Consider the following 17,064-nt stretch of genomic DNA (forward strand, 5'->3'; position numbering starts at 1 on the left):
TGAAAGGCAATAGAACAAAAACATCTGATATGTAACAGAAATAAACCTAAAACTGGCTACCACTACTTTAGCTTTATCACAGTGTATAAACTACATTGCATGTATTTATGCAATGGTAGCCTGACAATGTTTTTGTTCTCTGCCTCAATGTATACCTCAAAAACAGATGCTTGGGGAGTCCTTTCAACCGCTATACAGAACTTACACAATGGCAGACAGAAGTTAAATCTGGTCTACATTTTATATTTATGCACTCAAGTACAGGTATTCGAAATTGGATGCAAAACTCACAATACATTTACAGGGCCCTCTTGTGGCTATAAATGAGAAAACCATAACAACCGTGTCACGTGTCACAGACTTGGTACACGCACAAAGAGCTGTCACTTTGCTGTAGAAAAAAACAATTTTATTGTTAAGTTGAGACATTGAATGGAATGCGGTGGCTTGCATATCCTCCCTCCAAAATAAAGACACAGCGACATACTTTAAAGAACGAGGGAAGGTTGCAACCCTTGACCATCTTACAGGCACGTTTCATACCACTGGGCTAGGAAGGCCATGTCACTGAGGACCATGGATGAGGTGGTGTGGACAGCGTGCTAGTAAACCAAAGATGATTCTGTAGAGGATCCAATCAAGTAGAGGGGAGTGCAGCACTGGGACTCCATGGCAATCAAACTGGAAGGATTTTAGGAAAGCTAGCTGTGAGAGGACATTTGATAGGCCATCTCTGCACAATAGACCATCAAAGGGATGGGTAGATTCAGAGTCATATTTAGAATATATGGCTGTGAATAGATTAGTTCAGATCATTTGTTTGTATGAGGCAATTTAAAGTTATGAGTTTGAAAACAAGGGTGCTTTGGATCCCACACTACTTTGGTGTATAGTAGCAGGATCTTATTCACCCAGGGAAGTTTGTGATTGGCTAAGATGAATGTAAATCCAGTTGATTAAATAGCTTGTCCTCTCCGATCCCCAGTATTGTGATTGCTGTGGTGGTTACAATAGGGCTAAAATGTTCCATCTTTCTCATGACATTCCAAACAGCTCTTTCCCTAAATTAACACAATTACAACTTTATCATATCACAGGCCCCTCGGTCACTGCGCTGAATTTGCTAGACAAATCCAAAATAATTTACTGCATCACCAATTTTGTATTTGACAGAACTTACTATATGTAGTTTACCATAGATCAAGCCTCAGGCTCCCTCCCCCACACACTGCCCAAACTTCAGAACTTTACCACACTCCCAAGCTGAAATTATTTCACCAGTCCATAGTTAGTGGGAGGAGAGTGTGAAGGTGGACGCCCATTCCCCTCGCCCCACATCCCCTCCATGGCCCATGCATTGGCTGGTCACAGGGAGGGGCGGTTAGGTCAGGGTGTGTGGGTCTCACTGGGGCAGCTGGAGGAGTGTGCCCTGGCCGGCAGGTAGGTAGGTGACGTTGCGGGAGCGGGACAGCTGGAAGGCGATGTCCTCGGCAGCCTCCAGTTTACGCAGCTCTACCAGGCCGTCTCCAGCCTCCTGCAGAGAGTTAGCAATGAGCAGGGCGGCCTGGGAGTCACCCTCTGCTGAGATGATGGCTGCCTGTTTCTGTTGCTCGGCCTGGGGAAGTAGAGAAGAAACACTGTTTACTTCTATTCATCCTTTATGAAGGTGTGCAAGGTCAGAATCACTTGGTTGTTTAGGGTCACTTCCAGCTTAAAGTGTATTAAATGCACGTTTATCATTCTTATCACCTTACAGAATAAATCTGTCAATGTCTCAAACAAACCCTTTCTCCTTCTTACCTTCTCCACGACAAACCTGGCCCTCTCGGCCTCCTGCTGAGCCACCTGCTTCATCTCAACAGCCTCTGTGAACTCCTTACCGAACGTCAAGTGTGTCTGAGGAAGGAGGAACATGTCTTCAATTAAAAACACAGAACATGTACAAGTGATGACCAGACCCACTGATAAACACTGTTGCTTCCCTACTTATTAAAACAGCGAAATGAAACATCTGCACGGAAAAGTATTCTTCTCACAAGGTAGCGTTATTCAACATTGTAAATCATAGGACTTAGTCGTTTTGAGTGCGTTATCCCTTTAAACAACAGCTTACCAGCGAGACGTCATCCAGGATGAGGCCAAAGGTGTTGGCTCTTTCTGTCAGGTCGTCACTGACCTGCCGAGACACTAGCTCTCTCTGGGTGATGAGCTCACCGGCATCAAACCGGGCCTGTGAGGCACACACAAACACACCTATATAAACATACACGCAAGGAAATAACAGGATAGCGTAGACTTCACTGCAACCCAATGCCACTCAGACTTTTAGAGGTAGAGTTTGGTTTTACCCCAAACACCAGGGTAAAAACTTATAAAGAAATGTGGCATTAGTCCAACACTCACCACCACGGACTTGAGGACCTCTGTGGTGATGGATGGCAGTACCCTCTCGTCGTAGTCCTCTCCGATGCTGGTGAAGATGCGTGGGAGCTGGCTAGTCACCGGCCGGAAGAGGATACGCAGTGTGATGTTCACATTCTGCAGATCTGTGGGGGGGGGGGGGGGGTGGAATTAAAACATTACAAAAAAACTGCAAGAGGACAGTTGACGTAAAAAGGAAAACTCTTGGATAGAGCTTGAAATTAAGCGACAGAAGGATAGGTAGGTAAAAGCTTTTAGTATGCCAGAGAAAGACTACGTGTGAAAGCTATTGTGCCGGTCCTCGTGACTCATGTTAGTTACCTTTGCTGCCTGTGACAACAGGCACGTTGCGTGGACGAGAACGGCAGTCAAAGATGATAGGCTTCTGTACCCAGGGAATGAGGAAGTGGGTTCCCTCGCCAACTACGGCTTCTTGCACTCCCCGGAACCTGTCAAATATAACTGCCCGATGACCTGCGTCAACTGAAACATGTGAAGAAATATTTGGACAATTCAGGTTGATAGTTTTATGGAACTCACAACTTTAAAGCCTCAGATATGTCATTTGTAATTTCTAGTATTGCATCCAAGTGTTACAATGATATCAAGATCCCTTTCGGGCGGCAGGTAGCCTAGTGGTTAGAGCGTTGGGCCAGTAAACAAAAGTTTGCTGGATTGAATCCCAGACCTGACAAGGTAAAAATCTGTCGTTCTGCCCCTGAACAAGGCAGTTAACCCACAGACAGGCAGTCATTGTAAATGAGATTTTTCTTACGTGCCTTGCCTAGTAAACTGATCCAACTGATCCATTTACAGAGCTCAATGTCTCACCATTGAAGAGGGCCGAGTTCACAACACCTCCACCAACCGCGAGGGCCAGCCCCAACTTCCCGATGGATTCAAATAGTTTCGCCATGTCTGTAGCCCTGGGGGGGGGGGAAATATTAAAGATTATACATTTACTATCATTTCTATTGGAGTTCACCAGATAAAACTCTAGATGTTAATTATATAATTGATTATGTGGTGGTATAATAAATCTACATGTAGGTAAGTAGCTCCTAAAGCTATCCAAATAAGTGTTGTTCGGTTTTCCTGAGCTCTGACTTAGTCCCTTCTGACGTGATGGCCTTGGTCTGTCAATGATGCCAACGCTACATTAAATCACTCTAGCGAGCCAAGCAAGCAGACTTTGCAACAAAAACGACTAACACCATTTAACTAACTATGTGAATTGAAACATTTGTCACGCAATGTCGCACCTGGACCATGCCAAGTGATAGCTCTAGATCAGGGTAACAAACACTATCATGACGATCTGTTGCTACATGCTTACGCAGCGACAAGAACTTGCAAATCGGTCGCTCGTGTCCAAGTTACTCAATGCGTACCTTCCCGGTTTACTGAATAATTACCCACACAGCATTACAATAGCTATATCTGACTATTAGGGAGCTTGGTTAATTATATATTTATACATGTATATAGTCAGAACGAATTAAATTAGCACTCACCTATTTTTTCAGTTCTATCTATGACCTCCACCAGAGCAGACGTTAGAACGCATGATTTCTTTTCTACACAGCATGGGCATCACCTTGCAACAAACTCCTCTCTGATTGGATAAGTAGTGCTTCGGGACTTGTTTATTGATGCAATTCATTGGCTAGTGAGAATATCGCTGAGCATTCTGGTTGCTGAAGTTCACCAACTATGATAATAGTAATATTATGATATAATTAAGCAATAAGGCACGAGGGGGTGTGGTGTATATAGCCAATATACCACGGCTATGGGATGTTCTTAGTTGCAACGTGGAGTGCCTGGATACAGTCCTTAGGCGTATTGTATTGGCCATATACCACAAACTCCCGAGGTGCCGTTTGCTATTATGAACTGGTTACCAACGTAATTAGAGCAGTAAAAATACGTATACGTGAACCAATCAGCATTCAGGGCTCGAACCACCCAGTTTATAATGATAATTAAATATTTCTGTCATTTGAAAAGGGTTGAATCACAGAGTTTCTAAACACTGAGGTGCAACATCGCAAGACTTCCAGGAACGATTGCGAAACAGACCATACAGACCGGGCCAGGGTTTGGGTTTGAGAAGTGAAAAATTCTTCGTTAGTTGTTAATTTTCCCAAAATCTAAAGGCACAATCTATATTTGAGCCGAAATCTTATTACTCCAACATCGTGAAACTGACAAACTGACACGTTTTTATGTTCGCAAAAAACAACTTTATATCGAAATAATGCCTTTGATTTGACGGTCTACACAAGTGCAGTTCAGCACTAAACAACCCGTTAGACGCGATGACGTATTTCTGCGCATGAGCTTGTAGGCCATTGTCGCCATGACATTGCCTACAAGTGTGATCGGGGATTTCTATTGGAGAAGCAGTTTCAGCAGTTTCATCTTCATACTGTACTATCTTTGGTTGAATGAATCATCTCTTTGGCGAGAATAATGCCTAGGCCATAATAATGCCACATGTTTGACTGTTTCTTCTTCAGTTAGTGAGACATATTATGAAAATAAAGTTGAACTTACTGTGTATCATTTCAGAACGTTCAGTGGCTGGTTTCACACACACACACACACACACACACACACACACACACACACACACACACACACGCACACAATTTGTTGAAAGACAAATGTATCTCATTACTGGACAATTCTAATCTAGGTTTTCAATTGACCAATGCATTGATTCATTTTTGGACCTGTGAACCTGGCCTTATGTTCGCCCCCTGGCGTTTGCAATGAAGAACAACAACAATCTTCACTCCCCAGTTCCTACTTCATAGTTTCACTTTCCATCCATGTTTTGAACAACATGCAAGGGAAGTACGTCCACGTCTTTGGTGCGAGACGAGAGATATGAGAGGCTTCTAAAAAGGTAAGGTATGGATATTTGCGTTGATATCGTTGTGGGAAAAAAGCAATGCCTTGAAGAGCTCTACTTTGAGGTCATTTTAGATTGTGTCGTTGGATTTGTGCACTTCCTTGAAGTTTCATTTTCTCAGTCTCCGTGGTCACACTTACCCATTCCTTTGATTTTCACAGATGTTGTGATCTGATGGTAAAAGTGATGGTCTCTTTTATAGAGCGGGGAAGGGAATGTATTTCTGAAACAGTGGATGAAAGTGATTTGAAGCCTACTGGTCGATTGCTCTTTGTGGACCCTACTTTAACCTCAAGCAGTCAGTGCGCATGCCATGTGAACAGTTCGCACATCTCTTTTTACAGTATACTATCAACATCAACGGTATCTCAAGCTGTTTCCATAGCAATGACCTCCGTTGACACAGCAGTTTAATAAAACAACGTTTCTGTTGATTATGTTGATGAAGTTTCGTGGCAACGTCCAATATAGAGTGTCATTTAATTAAATATCCAGATAACCCCCACAAAAAAATGGTTATGTTGGCCTATTACATGGAAATGACACATGTATTGACAATTTACGATCAGTGGTTTTGGTTGAAGGGAGACTTGGCTTGCTATACCCACCTATGTATTCCTCCTGTATGTCAGTAACCCGGTTTTTCCCAGCAGATGGCGGAGCAGTGCAGGACAGTGAGGGTGAGTGGCCTGCCCACTGATATGAAGGAGGACCGGCTGACAGACAAGCTGTACATCTACTTCCTGAGGGCCAGGAATGGAGGAGGGGAAATAGCATCTGTCACCATTGTCAAGGCAACACCCGGCTCTGCCCTCATCACCTTTGAGGACATTGGAGGTCAGTAGGTGTGTGTGTGCATATAATGTGCCTGAGGCTCCTCGGAGGGGAGGGCTGGTAGGGTGCATCGGGGATAGAATGTGAATAATGAATTGGTAGAGAGAAGAGATCAGGAGACTGGAGAGTTGATGGTGATAAATGGACTATTTCACCATAACATAGAGTCATAAAGTAACAACTACAGTACATCGTTGCCACTGCTAAGTTCCTTATCAGTAGATTTCCATCTGGCTCGTTGACCACAGCCACTCTTTTTAAACTTCATTTTGCATCCATTTGCAAATTAACTATGAAATGCAAGGTGTTATGCTTCATGGCCTGTCACCATCGATTAACTGTGAGCTCGGGTGTTGGCATACATTTCAAGGAGAGGCCAGGGGCAGGAGTGCTTAGTAAGGGTGTTTCTCTGACTGAGATTGATTTAGCTCTTGTACTCTGGTGACCCCGCATAGTGGCAAGGAGCGTGCTTCAACATGGCCGACACATTCTGAAGGTGGACGGGAAGATGTATGAACTCACCTTGAGTGAACCTCACAAAGACCTGGACCCAAATAAGGTATGTTGTTGACACGATATTTGTAAAAAGGCGACACATTTTGTTTAAACTCACATGCTCTCCCTCTTTCGCCCCCTCTCCCGTTCAGGTCATCTTGAGCATGTCTGTTACTGTGGACTACAGCCAGCTACCTGGAGGAAAGGCAGCATTGACCAGCCTTGACAGGAGTCATGATGTTCAGATCCACTATAACAACCCAGAGCAGCTCTGCACCTTGCAGGGCCTCTACTCCCAGGTTCAGGCTGCACTGGCCCAAATACTGGGGCTCCCTGCGTCCCTGGCCTCCACAGATACACCCCCACCTGGGGCCAATGGTGTTCTGGGAGTCCTTACTAGAGGCATTAGGGGCCAAGCGAAGAGGACTCATACCCAGGAGGCGACAGACCATCACAGGAGAGGTGGTGAGCAGAGTGATCTAGGCTCAGGCCCACTTAGGGACTTTACGTCTGGAGGTCAGGGCTGGGAGGAGGAGGAGACAGCCCAGGCAGAGGGAGGTGCTGTGGGTCTGTGTCTGTCTGAGGAACCCCCCATGATGGAAGAGGACCTCTCCCTGATCATGGATGCAGACTTGTTCCACTACCTGCAGAGGCAGTGTGGAGAGGAGTACCAGGAGATCCTCACCCAGCATGGGGTAGAGGTGGTGGACGTGACCGCAGAGGGGGTGACCACCCTGTTCCTACAGAGAGACCCCGGGGTGGGGGACATTGGGCAGGAGCTGGAGCGTCTGAGGGGGGCTCGTGGGGACCTGAGCCGGCTCTACCAGGAGAACGAGGCCAGGCTCCGGCGAGCCCAGCTGCCCAAGAGCGTCCTCTCGCCCAGGGAAGGCCTGTCCAGGGCCATGGAGGGCCTGCGGGTCAGGCTGCCCAAGTTGCTGCTCAGTGAGGATGACCGAAACATCTACTTAGTTGGCAACAGCAGCGATGTGTCCGAAGCAAAACAGTTCCTCCTCCTGGGGGAGAGAGAGGAGGCGGTGGAGGATGTAGCCAGCTTGTTACGAACCTCCTCATCCACATGTGGTTCCTCCAAGCCAGGGGAAGAGGAGAGACTCAAACCCACTCTCTCCTCCACAGCAGGAACACCCCTGGACGCCAGGGTAGATAAGCTGCTAAAGCAAAATGAGACGGAGAGGAGGACGGAGGGGGCCCGAGGGTATAAGTTTGCCCCCTGCTTCAAGGCATTAGGGCCGGCTGGGCTAGGGACCAGACCTAGGGACACAGTGACGGTAGGGGACACATCTCCAAGCATACGACCGGGCCTTCGACCCATGTTAGGCCATGACCTGTTTGGCTTAGACAGAGCAGGGTCAGGTGTTGGGGGATTCTCCAGGCCAGGTGCACAGAGTAGTGGAGAGGATATACTGTTCAGGAGAGGTGAACCCCTGTTCACCCCCTCTATGGAGAATGGACTCTTCCTGAGCTCAATACCAACACACGTTGGGCAGCAGGGTGAGACAGCCCCATTCACCTCAACTCTGAACACCTTGTCAGGGGGCAGCACCATCCCCACCACCATCTCAACCTCCGGGTCAGGATCCACCCTAAAGCGTGCCAGTAGTTTCTCGGGTCGGGCCAGGTCCAAGGTCCAGGACCCAGGACAGAGTGAGGCTGAGAAAGCCACAACCAGAGCCAGGCGGTCCAATAGCTTGGACAGGAGAAATGCCTACAGTGCAGAGCTAACCATTTCCATGTTGATATGGAATTACATGAAGGAGGCCTACGCCACCTGTATACAGGACATGACCTCTGACCTGCATATGAGGGAGAGCCAATCAGACAAAAGCAGTGACATCACTGTCATCTTTATGGGTACGGAGTCATCTGTGGTGAGCACCTGTCAGTTGGAGATGCAGAAGCTGGTTGCCATGGTGAAGACAGACTTCTGTTTGCAGGAGTTGCCTCTGGCTGAGTTAGGCGTGTCTGACCCAGCAGATGAGACTTTAGAGGTGTGCTGTGCTGAGGTGAGGCAACGGTTCAAAAAGGTCTCCATCCAGACAATGAGAGATAGCGTGTTTCTGATCGGCCCCAAGCAGCTGTGCTCTCAAGTGGGGGCAGCACTGAGGGAGGTGTTCCCTGGAGAGACAGGCCAGAGGGGGGGACAAGAGGACTTCTCTGTCCCCTCTACCTCCACTTTGAATCAGTCCAGTCCATTTCAGATGAATGGGGTCCAGAACTCCACACAGTTTCAGACCAATAGCCCTCAGCGGATGTCTGAGACTCAGAGAGGGGGAGAGGAGGGGCCTGGTGCCAACAGGGAGAAGAAAAACATCCAGAGGAGTGACTCTTCCAAGAGGACGAGGAACAGCGAATCAGAACACAAGAACACAGTTGTTAGCCAATCACCAGCGAGGAAAGACCCTGTCATAAAGGAGAAAGTGGAGAGGGGAGGGACCATGGAGGCAGACGGGAGCAAGACTGACACATTCCTCAGCCATTCAGCGATAGGCAACGGAGGAAGGCCGGGAGCAGTGAATGGTGGCGGTACCAATCAAGACATGGTCACGCCCCCAAAAGAAAGCAACCTGAGATCCAGAGTGACCCAGAAGGACAACAACAGACAGTCTCGTGGAGCAGAGAACCAGGAGAGGTCAGGGTCAGGGGGAGCTCTGACACGTCACGGCCCGGGAAGGTCTAGTCTGTCTGGGGCACGGACACAGATCTGTGTGTGTGGGGAGAGTGGGGCGTCAGTGAAGAGGACAGGGTGTGGGGTGACCCTGTGCCCACTGTGCCTTCTCACAGTCCACATCCAATGCAGGGTTTGCCCCAAGGCTGAGGTGGCAGTTCCACAGGGCGTCCAGGGTAACATGAGCTACTCTGAGATGCCCTTCAGCCTGCCAGGCCATGGCAGAGACGCCGTCGTTAAGATCACCTACTGCATCCCAGATGGCATTCAGGGGGTAAGGGCATGACTTCTCTACCAGGCTATCTGATGGGCCAATTACAGTTGACATTTTAAACGTGTCATGTCAACTGTCCAAATGCACTCTTGGCATTATTAAATCAGCTTATATTCAAATGTTAAGTCTTAAGTATTCCTTGTCAGTAATTGCTTGCTTTGCATTTCTAAGTTCTGTCATGTTTAACTCCTAAAACTGTCTGGTGACGTTTACAATCTGGAACACACCCCATTATCTGCCATATGTCCCTCTCTTGTTGTAGAGGGGCCACCCCTCGCCTGGCTCTGCGTTTCGGGGGGGAGTATTTGAGGCCTACCTTCCCCTTTGTGAGAGTACCAGGAAACTCCTACCGCGGCTGGAGAAAGCCTTCAGGCTAGGCCTCACCTTCACTGTGACGGGCAGGGAGCCAGGGGCCAGGGTCAGCTGGGACAGCATCCCCCACAAGACCAGCCTGCAGGGGGGCAAGTCTGGGTGAGTACTGGAGTCACAGTACCCATTAGTGACTTTCGACTGAAATAGCAACAGTAAAGAGCAGAAAGTCGGGGGTCAATGTTGTGTGCTGGTCATTTTATTACCTAGTGTGTGTCCCAAATGCCACCCTATTCCCTTTATAGTGCACTACTTTTGGGAGTATGGTGCCATTAAGGATGTAACCTATATAAGAAAAGCCCTATAGAGCTCTGGTCAAAAGCAGTGCACTATAGGATTAGGGTGCCATTTGAGATATACGCCATAATGTAATTTTGTGTCCACACAGGAATGGTTATCCAGACTCCACCTATCTGAGTCGCCTGTCTGAGGTACTGAGGGCTCATGGGATTGAGGAGGCCCCTGCCAAGTCTCAAGACCTAAACAAAACCTGACAAGGATAGTCTTATCTATGTTTTTAATCAAGGTGTTTGTTTCTCTCCGGTGTTGCAAGAATTGAATCTGTATGTATTTTGCACTGTGTCCCTAGACTCCCAAGAAATGTTGAACGCTTGTGTGAGTCTGTATAGTTAATAAGCCAACGAGAGAAGTCCTTTTGGTTCTTAAGAGTTTTATAGTTGTACTGTTGTTCATGCTTAAATCAGGACCAGTTGATTTCCACAGATATTTTACGGATGATAGTGACACAAAAGTCTTTGCGCTACTATTGTTATTGGACCAGCATTAGTCCTCGCAGCTGTTGTTTATGTGATCTGTACTGTGTTTTGGATCTCTCGAGATTTCTGACCGGGAACATTCCCATCTTTATCTTACTGTGACCGCGTACCGTCCATATCTTTTCTGTACTCCCACCGCTGATAGCATTCCCATTCATTATGTAAACACACTCAAAACATGAGCCATAAAATATCAAGTAATTGCAGTTCCATGTTGTTTCCTCACAGTAACATCCTAATAACACAGTAACAAAGCCACAGCTCCAGGTCGAGTATTTTGTTTCCTTCCCGTTATGCTTTTTTTATTAGTCCTGGAAAACATGTAAGGCATATGGTAACATTACACATTGAAGCGTTACAAGCTCTAGAGCCTATACTGTGGACAGCATGGCACCACGTATGCAGTAAAACCCAGTCAAGCACAGAAGCAGCATCAATTCAAAGGGTTTAAAAAACAAAGTGGAGACAACTTAGAAGAGTGGGAAAACAACGCTATAGACCGAAGGAGAGAAGGAACGAAAACCGAGCAAACAAATCAACGTGTAGGTAGAATAGCTGTCTCACAGTAAACCGTGTGTGGAAACGGAGCTGTCTGGACGGGAAAGTGACAATGGACCTGTTTTTCTGAAGCTTTCCCATAGACGGGTTCATGTACATCTTGTTATGAGGCTGACTTGACAGTGTCAGATGAGGGAAGAGGAGGGGGAATGGGTGCAGTGAGGAGAGGCGAGGGGGGGGGCAGGTATAGGTGCAGTGATTTGGCTTCTGTTGGCACCGTGATGATGAGGGTGGAAAGGGAAAGGGACTCCATCTGCACAGAGCCACTACTAGACTATACAGTGGAAGGAATAATGAACTATACACGCATGCCTTTTTCCCGGGTCACCTACACACAGATCCGAGTGTACTATACACATCGTAACAAGCCTAGCCAAATGCACCAGACACTCACAGCATTCCTATAGAGTCGTGGAATGTGTCGGCAGTTGGCACATGGCAACAGTTTTTAGTGATTGCTAATGAAGAGCCAAGAGACGGCCAGAAACGGTTGGGTGGTTTTCTTTTCGGGAAGGGGGTGTGTGTGGGGTGGACGGGTGGGGGCTGTACGCCTCTGGATGTGGTAATAATCGTCAGACTGGGATTATCTTTCTAACTAGGAATACACTCCACCACGCACTGCGATTGACATAAGACTGGAAAGGAGAACGATATAGTGTGTGTGAGAGAGAGAACAACGAAGAACAGATGTACTCAAATGTAGCCATTTCTGAAAAAGAGTAAGGGAAGCGGTTTGGAATGACCTGTGAGAAACCATGTGAAAGAGTGACATTAAGACTGCCAATCAAAGGAAACCCGTTAGCTAGAACAATATAGCTGGGAGCTGTGATGTTTTCCAATGCATGAAATGCCCTAGTTTCTTCATGGATCATCTCTGGTTTTAGAGCTCTTGCATAAGAATGTGCGTCTGGCTGGAAAAGCAATTCAAGCTGACACACAACGTAGATTCACCAAGCTGGAAAAGCAATCGGGCGCTCGGGATTGGGAGGAGTGGGTTAGGGCTCAGGCACAGCCAACATCGGATTCATCCTGTCCTCTCTGACACCCAGTTACACCCCACGCCCTAGCCACTCACTACACCCACCCACCCACCCGTGTGCTGCAGCTGAGTTCATCTAAGAGACCTTTTGGTTCTATCAAACAGGAAGAAAAACATTGAATCAAATGACATATAATCTCTGCACCACATGCCATTGGATGCATGCAATTTAATTCCAGATGTTAATGCGATGTGTGTGTATGGTGTGACGAGTGTGTGTATGGAGAGGCCGGGGCTTTGGCTAACTGACAATTGACTAGAACCAAAGAGCTCTCGAGGTGCAATAGAGGATAGTGGAATGTCTGAGGCCAACGGGCTGTATGTGAACTAGGATTGGCTTTCGGGCGGATATGTTGCGCCTGGGACAGACCTAGAGCTGTGTTTCTATCTGTGCAGCTGTGAAATATTGGCCTCGCTATGACATCCCCGACACATCTGCTACCTCACTCTCTCTCCTCCCATACAAACCATTTGGAATCAGGCTAAGAGAAACAGGAAACCGGTGTATGGTGGTGTTCACAAAGCTAAACTAGAGAGAGGTTGGATGAAAGAAACGCTCAATGATTCACCTGGTCATGTATATTTTTGAATGGGTGTTTTATTTATCTTTTAATGTTTTTTGGGGGTTTCAATTCTAAGAAGATTGTAGTTTGTGTGCTTTGCTGTGCAGCCTAATCGTCCATGCACTCTTCCCTGTTATGGAGATTATATGGTATGGTTGTAAACGCATAGGCCTGTCGACTGATGTGGGCGTCAGTTTGTTGTAGTAGATGTCTGAGGCCTGATAATACTCTATTGACACATTTCACTGATCTGAGATCAGCGAGGACTGTGAGGAGTTTGGATATGGAGGGAGGTGCCTCTCAACAAGGTAGTGTGTCTGTGTGTGTGTGTGTGTGTGTGTGTGTGTATGTGTGTGTTAGGATCGAGGCATGAGAGCAAGACCCCAACCAATCAGAAACGACTAAAACCTTCTGTAAACTGTAGCAAAATTCTATCAGCACCCATAAGCATTTGGGACAGAAATCACACACAGATTGTTTTTGTTTTTCTACAAGGTCATCGGAAAAGTACCCAGAATTATTTTGTCCTTCTTCTCTTTTTCATTGAATGCACCGTTGTAGTCAAGGCATTGACAGAGGAGTACATACAGTTTGGCACAAATGGTCAGGCCCAACAGAAAGGCTCATCACATTGAAAAGGAATGTAGTTAGGCAGGTCCCACCGTAAAGAGAATGAACTTTGAACTTTAAACCCCTTGGAAAACAAAACCAAAAAACATAGGTCAAAAAACTTAACAAAAACATGAAGTAAAACATCGTTTTACTGAAGCGTGAGCTTCTCACATGGCATTCAGAAAACAGAAACACAGTCCACAGGTTCACAGAAGGAGCCCAGCAGATCAGAAAAGAACACTAACCAGAGCCTGACAGAACACAGTCACTCCCCACACCGACATGGCACTCACACTCCGTCCCAGGCCCACTGCTGTCCCCGCTACACCGGGTCGTCACTTTCACAGCCCTGGATGAATGAATGGTTTGATTTGAGCTGCCACCCAGGAGAAGCTGGCAGAGGGTAGAGGGAGAGAAGTGTGCTTGTGTTTCACGTTGCATGCAAAAGTGTCACTTCCACTGTACTTCCAGTGAGTTTCAGCAGATACAGTATGGTCTCTCTGAGTGGGGAAGGAGCGGAGTGGACTCAGAGCCAGCGGGACTGGAGTGGGACTGCCATGCCTGGAAGTGCATTAAGATCAGCGAGCAGAGTGCAAAATACCTATACCAACTGTCCTCTTAACATTGGCCTCATCAGAGAAGGGGAGGAGAGCGAGAAAGAGAGGATTAGAGCTAGACAGCTGTGAAGAAGATGAAGAGTGTAAGGAAGGGGAGGTTGTAATGGGGTTGAGGAGGGGCAGGTGGGAGTCTTTTTTTGTAACCTGACAAACGACCTGAGGACACACACATCTTCACACACAATGACTGACACACGACATGAGGGAGGCCACTCATGCTAACACAACAACTTCTTTACAAAGTCACTAGTCACCATCTGAGACTCTTCGCAGGCAGACCGGCAGGCAGACAGGCAAGTGTGTGAAGAGCATGGATTCTCACATCTTTCCAAATGGGATAGTAGTGGGGTGTTTTTGTTGTCCGTACTGCAGGACTCCTGCTCATAACAGATTTAGCTTCCGTCCATGGTTTATCATAGACAATTCATCTCTGACGTAAGAACGAGTATCAGATTAATTCAATATAATTTAGAGGAGGTCGAAAACAAAACCCTGCTTTATTGATACAAAGGAGTCCCCTATAATCAACTTCTGAAAACCAGTCTTGGCTGTTCTAAATTATGTCCACAAGGGACAGCAGTGCATTCGTATGGGAGAGGCCAACTATTGATTGTGACCCTAGGTGTGCCACCCCCACACAGACTATATGGGATTTGAATGTCCTCATAATATACCGAGACAAAGAGAAATATTTCCAGAGTGTAGTAACGAGGATGTTAGCCTGATTTTCTTTAATACTAAAGGGTTTCAAGAGACACTTTACTGCTCTGTAATACTGCTCACTCACTCACTCGCTCGCTCGCTCAGATAGACTGAGAAATAGACCACAGCGCCATCTCTGACGAGCCTGTTGCCTGTTGCTATGCCGACCACAAAGAGAGAGAGAGAGAGATGAAGGGGGAGGGATGGGTGAGAATGCACACCAGCAGGAGTTTTTTTTTTACCCTTCCAAACTCCCCTGTTTCAGATCAGGGAGAACGACAGGCGAGCGGTCACTGTGAAAGGAGTGGAATGCCAGGGGAGGAACAGGGTCTGATATCAAGGAACTGGGCAGCATTCACTCTATCTTACTCCATTCAAATGTTTTAGTGTCTCTACACAACACTGCCTCTTTGAACACATCGTCCTGTGTGTGTGTGTGTGTGTGTGTGTGTGTGTGTGTGTGTGTGTGTGTGTGTGTGTGTGTGTGTGTGTGTGTGTGTGTGTGTGTGTGTGTGTGTGTGTGTGTGTGTGTGTGTGTGTTTGTGCCCCTTGTTTGAAGAGAAACCATTTTCTCTCCTAATTGGCACTGTGCGCTGCTTGCCAACATTTGGTTCATTAGAAACATCAGTGACTACAGAGCGCCAAAACTATGCCCTGATTTCTCCCTCCCTATTTAATACTGGACCAAATGGCTCATTTAATTCTCTGTCTGGAGCTTCATCCTGTCACACGCTATTGTCTGGTCTCTAGCGCGTCACCTCTAGGATTATGGGACATGTAGTGTGGGCTCAGCTGTGAGGTGGAGCTGTGTGATACTAGAAGTGCCATGGCATTTAAGGGATGTGCCACTAACCTTTCTTTATATACTTAAATAAAGAGTGGGTAGTGGTGATTGACAGGGGAGTTCTGTAACCACTGGCTTTGGAGTCAAGCATCTCACAGCCATGCAAACATCTCCAGGGGAGCTGATAGCCAATCACAGACAAGCAAACACTGACTGACTCATGCACAGTGACATAACACAACGCTGGACCGTGTGTGAGATGGTGGGTGGGTGTGGTTCTGTCTGTCTGTCTGTCTGTCTGTGGGTTTATACCATAGGGAGAGGGGGAGGGTAGGGGGAACTCAGTAGAGGGAGAGGAAGGAGAGGTGGCAGGTGGAAGTCAGCGCAGGGCAATCTAGCATAGTGGGAGTTGACATGGAGGGAGGAGGGGCACTGTGAGTTGGAATGGGTCGAATTATCGTTGTCAAGGCAACAGGGATGCACCCCAGGCCTGGGCATTATACCTACACTGTCCCTCTGTGTGTCTCTCTCTCTCTCTCTGGGGTCTCAACAGGCAACACCTTCAGACTGTTATGACATGAGTCATAGGAGAGCGTATAGTAGTGGTCATTTTCCCATGGTGGCGAGGTGAGGGCGGGAACTGTTTTGTGAGCCCGGCTATCATTAAGGTGCACTGGGGATGAGGGAGCATGAGGGATTCAGAAATAAAGTGACCCTTGCTTGAGTGAGGGAGAGGAGAGAGAGGGGATGAGGGGTGGGTATAGGCCCAGGCCTGAGTATTCGCTGTCAGAGTGGACTGGGGAGGGGTCTGAGAGATGATGGTAAGGATGACAGATTGACTGCTGTGCAATGAGTCTATAAAGCCCACCCCCATCCCCCGCTCTCCCAAGTCCAACCCACACACACCACACCTCCCTTTCCCTCCCCTACCACATTTCCCCTGCCCTGTCACCCCCTCCCAAACCAAACCCCTGCTCCCAGGACAAGAGCTCCCCGATGGTCTGCCTGCCTGACTATCCATCCATCCATCAATCCCTCACTCTCACTTCTCCTCTTTCTTGGGCTCCTCCTTCTTCTCCTCCTTCTTCACCTCGTTTTTCTCCTCGTTTTTCTCCTCCTTCTTCTTCTCTTCTTTCTTGTCCTCCTTCTTGGAGTCCTCCTTCTTCTTGTCGTCTTTCTTCTTGTCCTCCTTTTTCTTGTCCTCCTTCTTCTCCTCTTTCTTAGGCTCCTCTTTCTTCTCCTCCTCTGGCATAGGCTCGGTGATGAGGATCACCTTGCCGATGTTGTTTCTCTCCTGCATTCTCCGCATGGCATCGCCCACCTGGATAGAGGAGCAGAGAGAGCGACATGAACGAATGAATGATGGACAGTGGGAGAGTAGATGTCCATCTATCATCATGTGTCCAGGACTGCTGGT

The 17,064-nt window shown here is 47.4% G+C and overlaps 3 protein-coding genes across 3 annotated transcripts in view; 1 reads left to right on the plus strand and 2 right to left on the minus strand.

The window, feature by feature from the left end:
* Positions 1-227: 227 nt before the first annotated feature.
* LOC120034329 (prohibitin-like) lies at positions 228-4,051 on the minus strand. The gene is made up of 7 exons (XM_038980846.1): positions 3,936-4,051; positions 3,253-3,347; positions 2,743-2,904; positions 2,404-2,546; positions 2,114-2,230; positions 1,801-1,896; positions 228-1,615 (listed from the first exon to the last, which is right to left on the minus strand). The coding sequence occupies exons 2-7, from the start codon at positions 3,335-3,337 to the stop codon at positions 1,403-1,405; spliced, it is 816 nt and encodes a 271-aa protein (XP_038836774.1). The 5' UTR covers positions 3,338-3,347; positions 3,936-4,051; the 3' UTR covers positions 228-1,402.
* Positions 4,052-5,225: 1,174 nt separating this feature from the next.
* Positions 5,226-11,028, plus strand: LOC120034603. Its single transcript, XM_038981209.1, has 6 exons — positions 5,226-5,335; positions 5,995-6,178; positions 6,631-6,734; positions 6,823-9,627; positions 9,890-10,098; positions 10,385-11,028. The coding sequence occupies exons 2-6, from the start codon at positions 5,995-5,997 to the stop codon at positions 10,488-10,490; spliced, it is 3,408 nt and encodes a 1,135-aa protein (XP_038837137.1). The 5' UTR covers positions 5,226-5,335; the 3' UTR covers positions 10,491-11,028.
* Positions 11,029-12,460: 1,432 nt separating this feature from the next.
* The window catches only part of LOC120034604 (synaptic vesicle membrane protein VAT-1 homolog), a 41,691-nt gene continuing 37,087 nt past the window's right edge, over positions 12,461-17,064 (minus strand). Inside the window, exon 6 of the mRNA XM_038981210.1 lies at positions 12,461-16,968. Within this exon, the coding sequence (XP_038837138.1) occupies positions 16,690-16,968 (279 nt within the window). The 3' untranslated portion in view covers positions 12,461-16,689. The remainder of the gene's footprint in view (positions 16,969-17,064) is intronic.

The sequence above is a fragment of the Salvelinus namaycush genome, chromosome 41 (genome assembly GCF_016432855.1).
Source record: "Salvelinus namaycush isolate Seneca chromosome 41, SaNama_1.0, whole genome shotgun sequence".
Taxonomy (NCBI): Eukaryota; Metazoa; Chordata; class Actinopteri; order Salmoniformes; family Salmonidae; genus Salvelinus; species Salvelinus namaycush.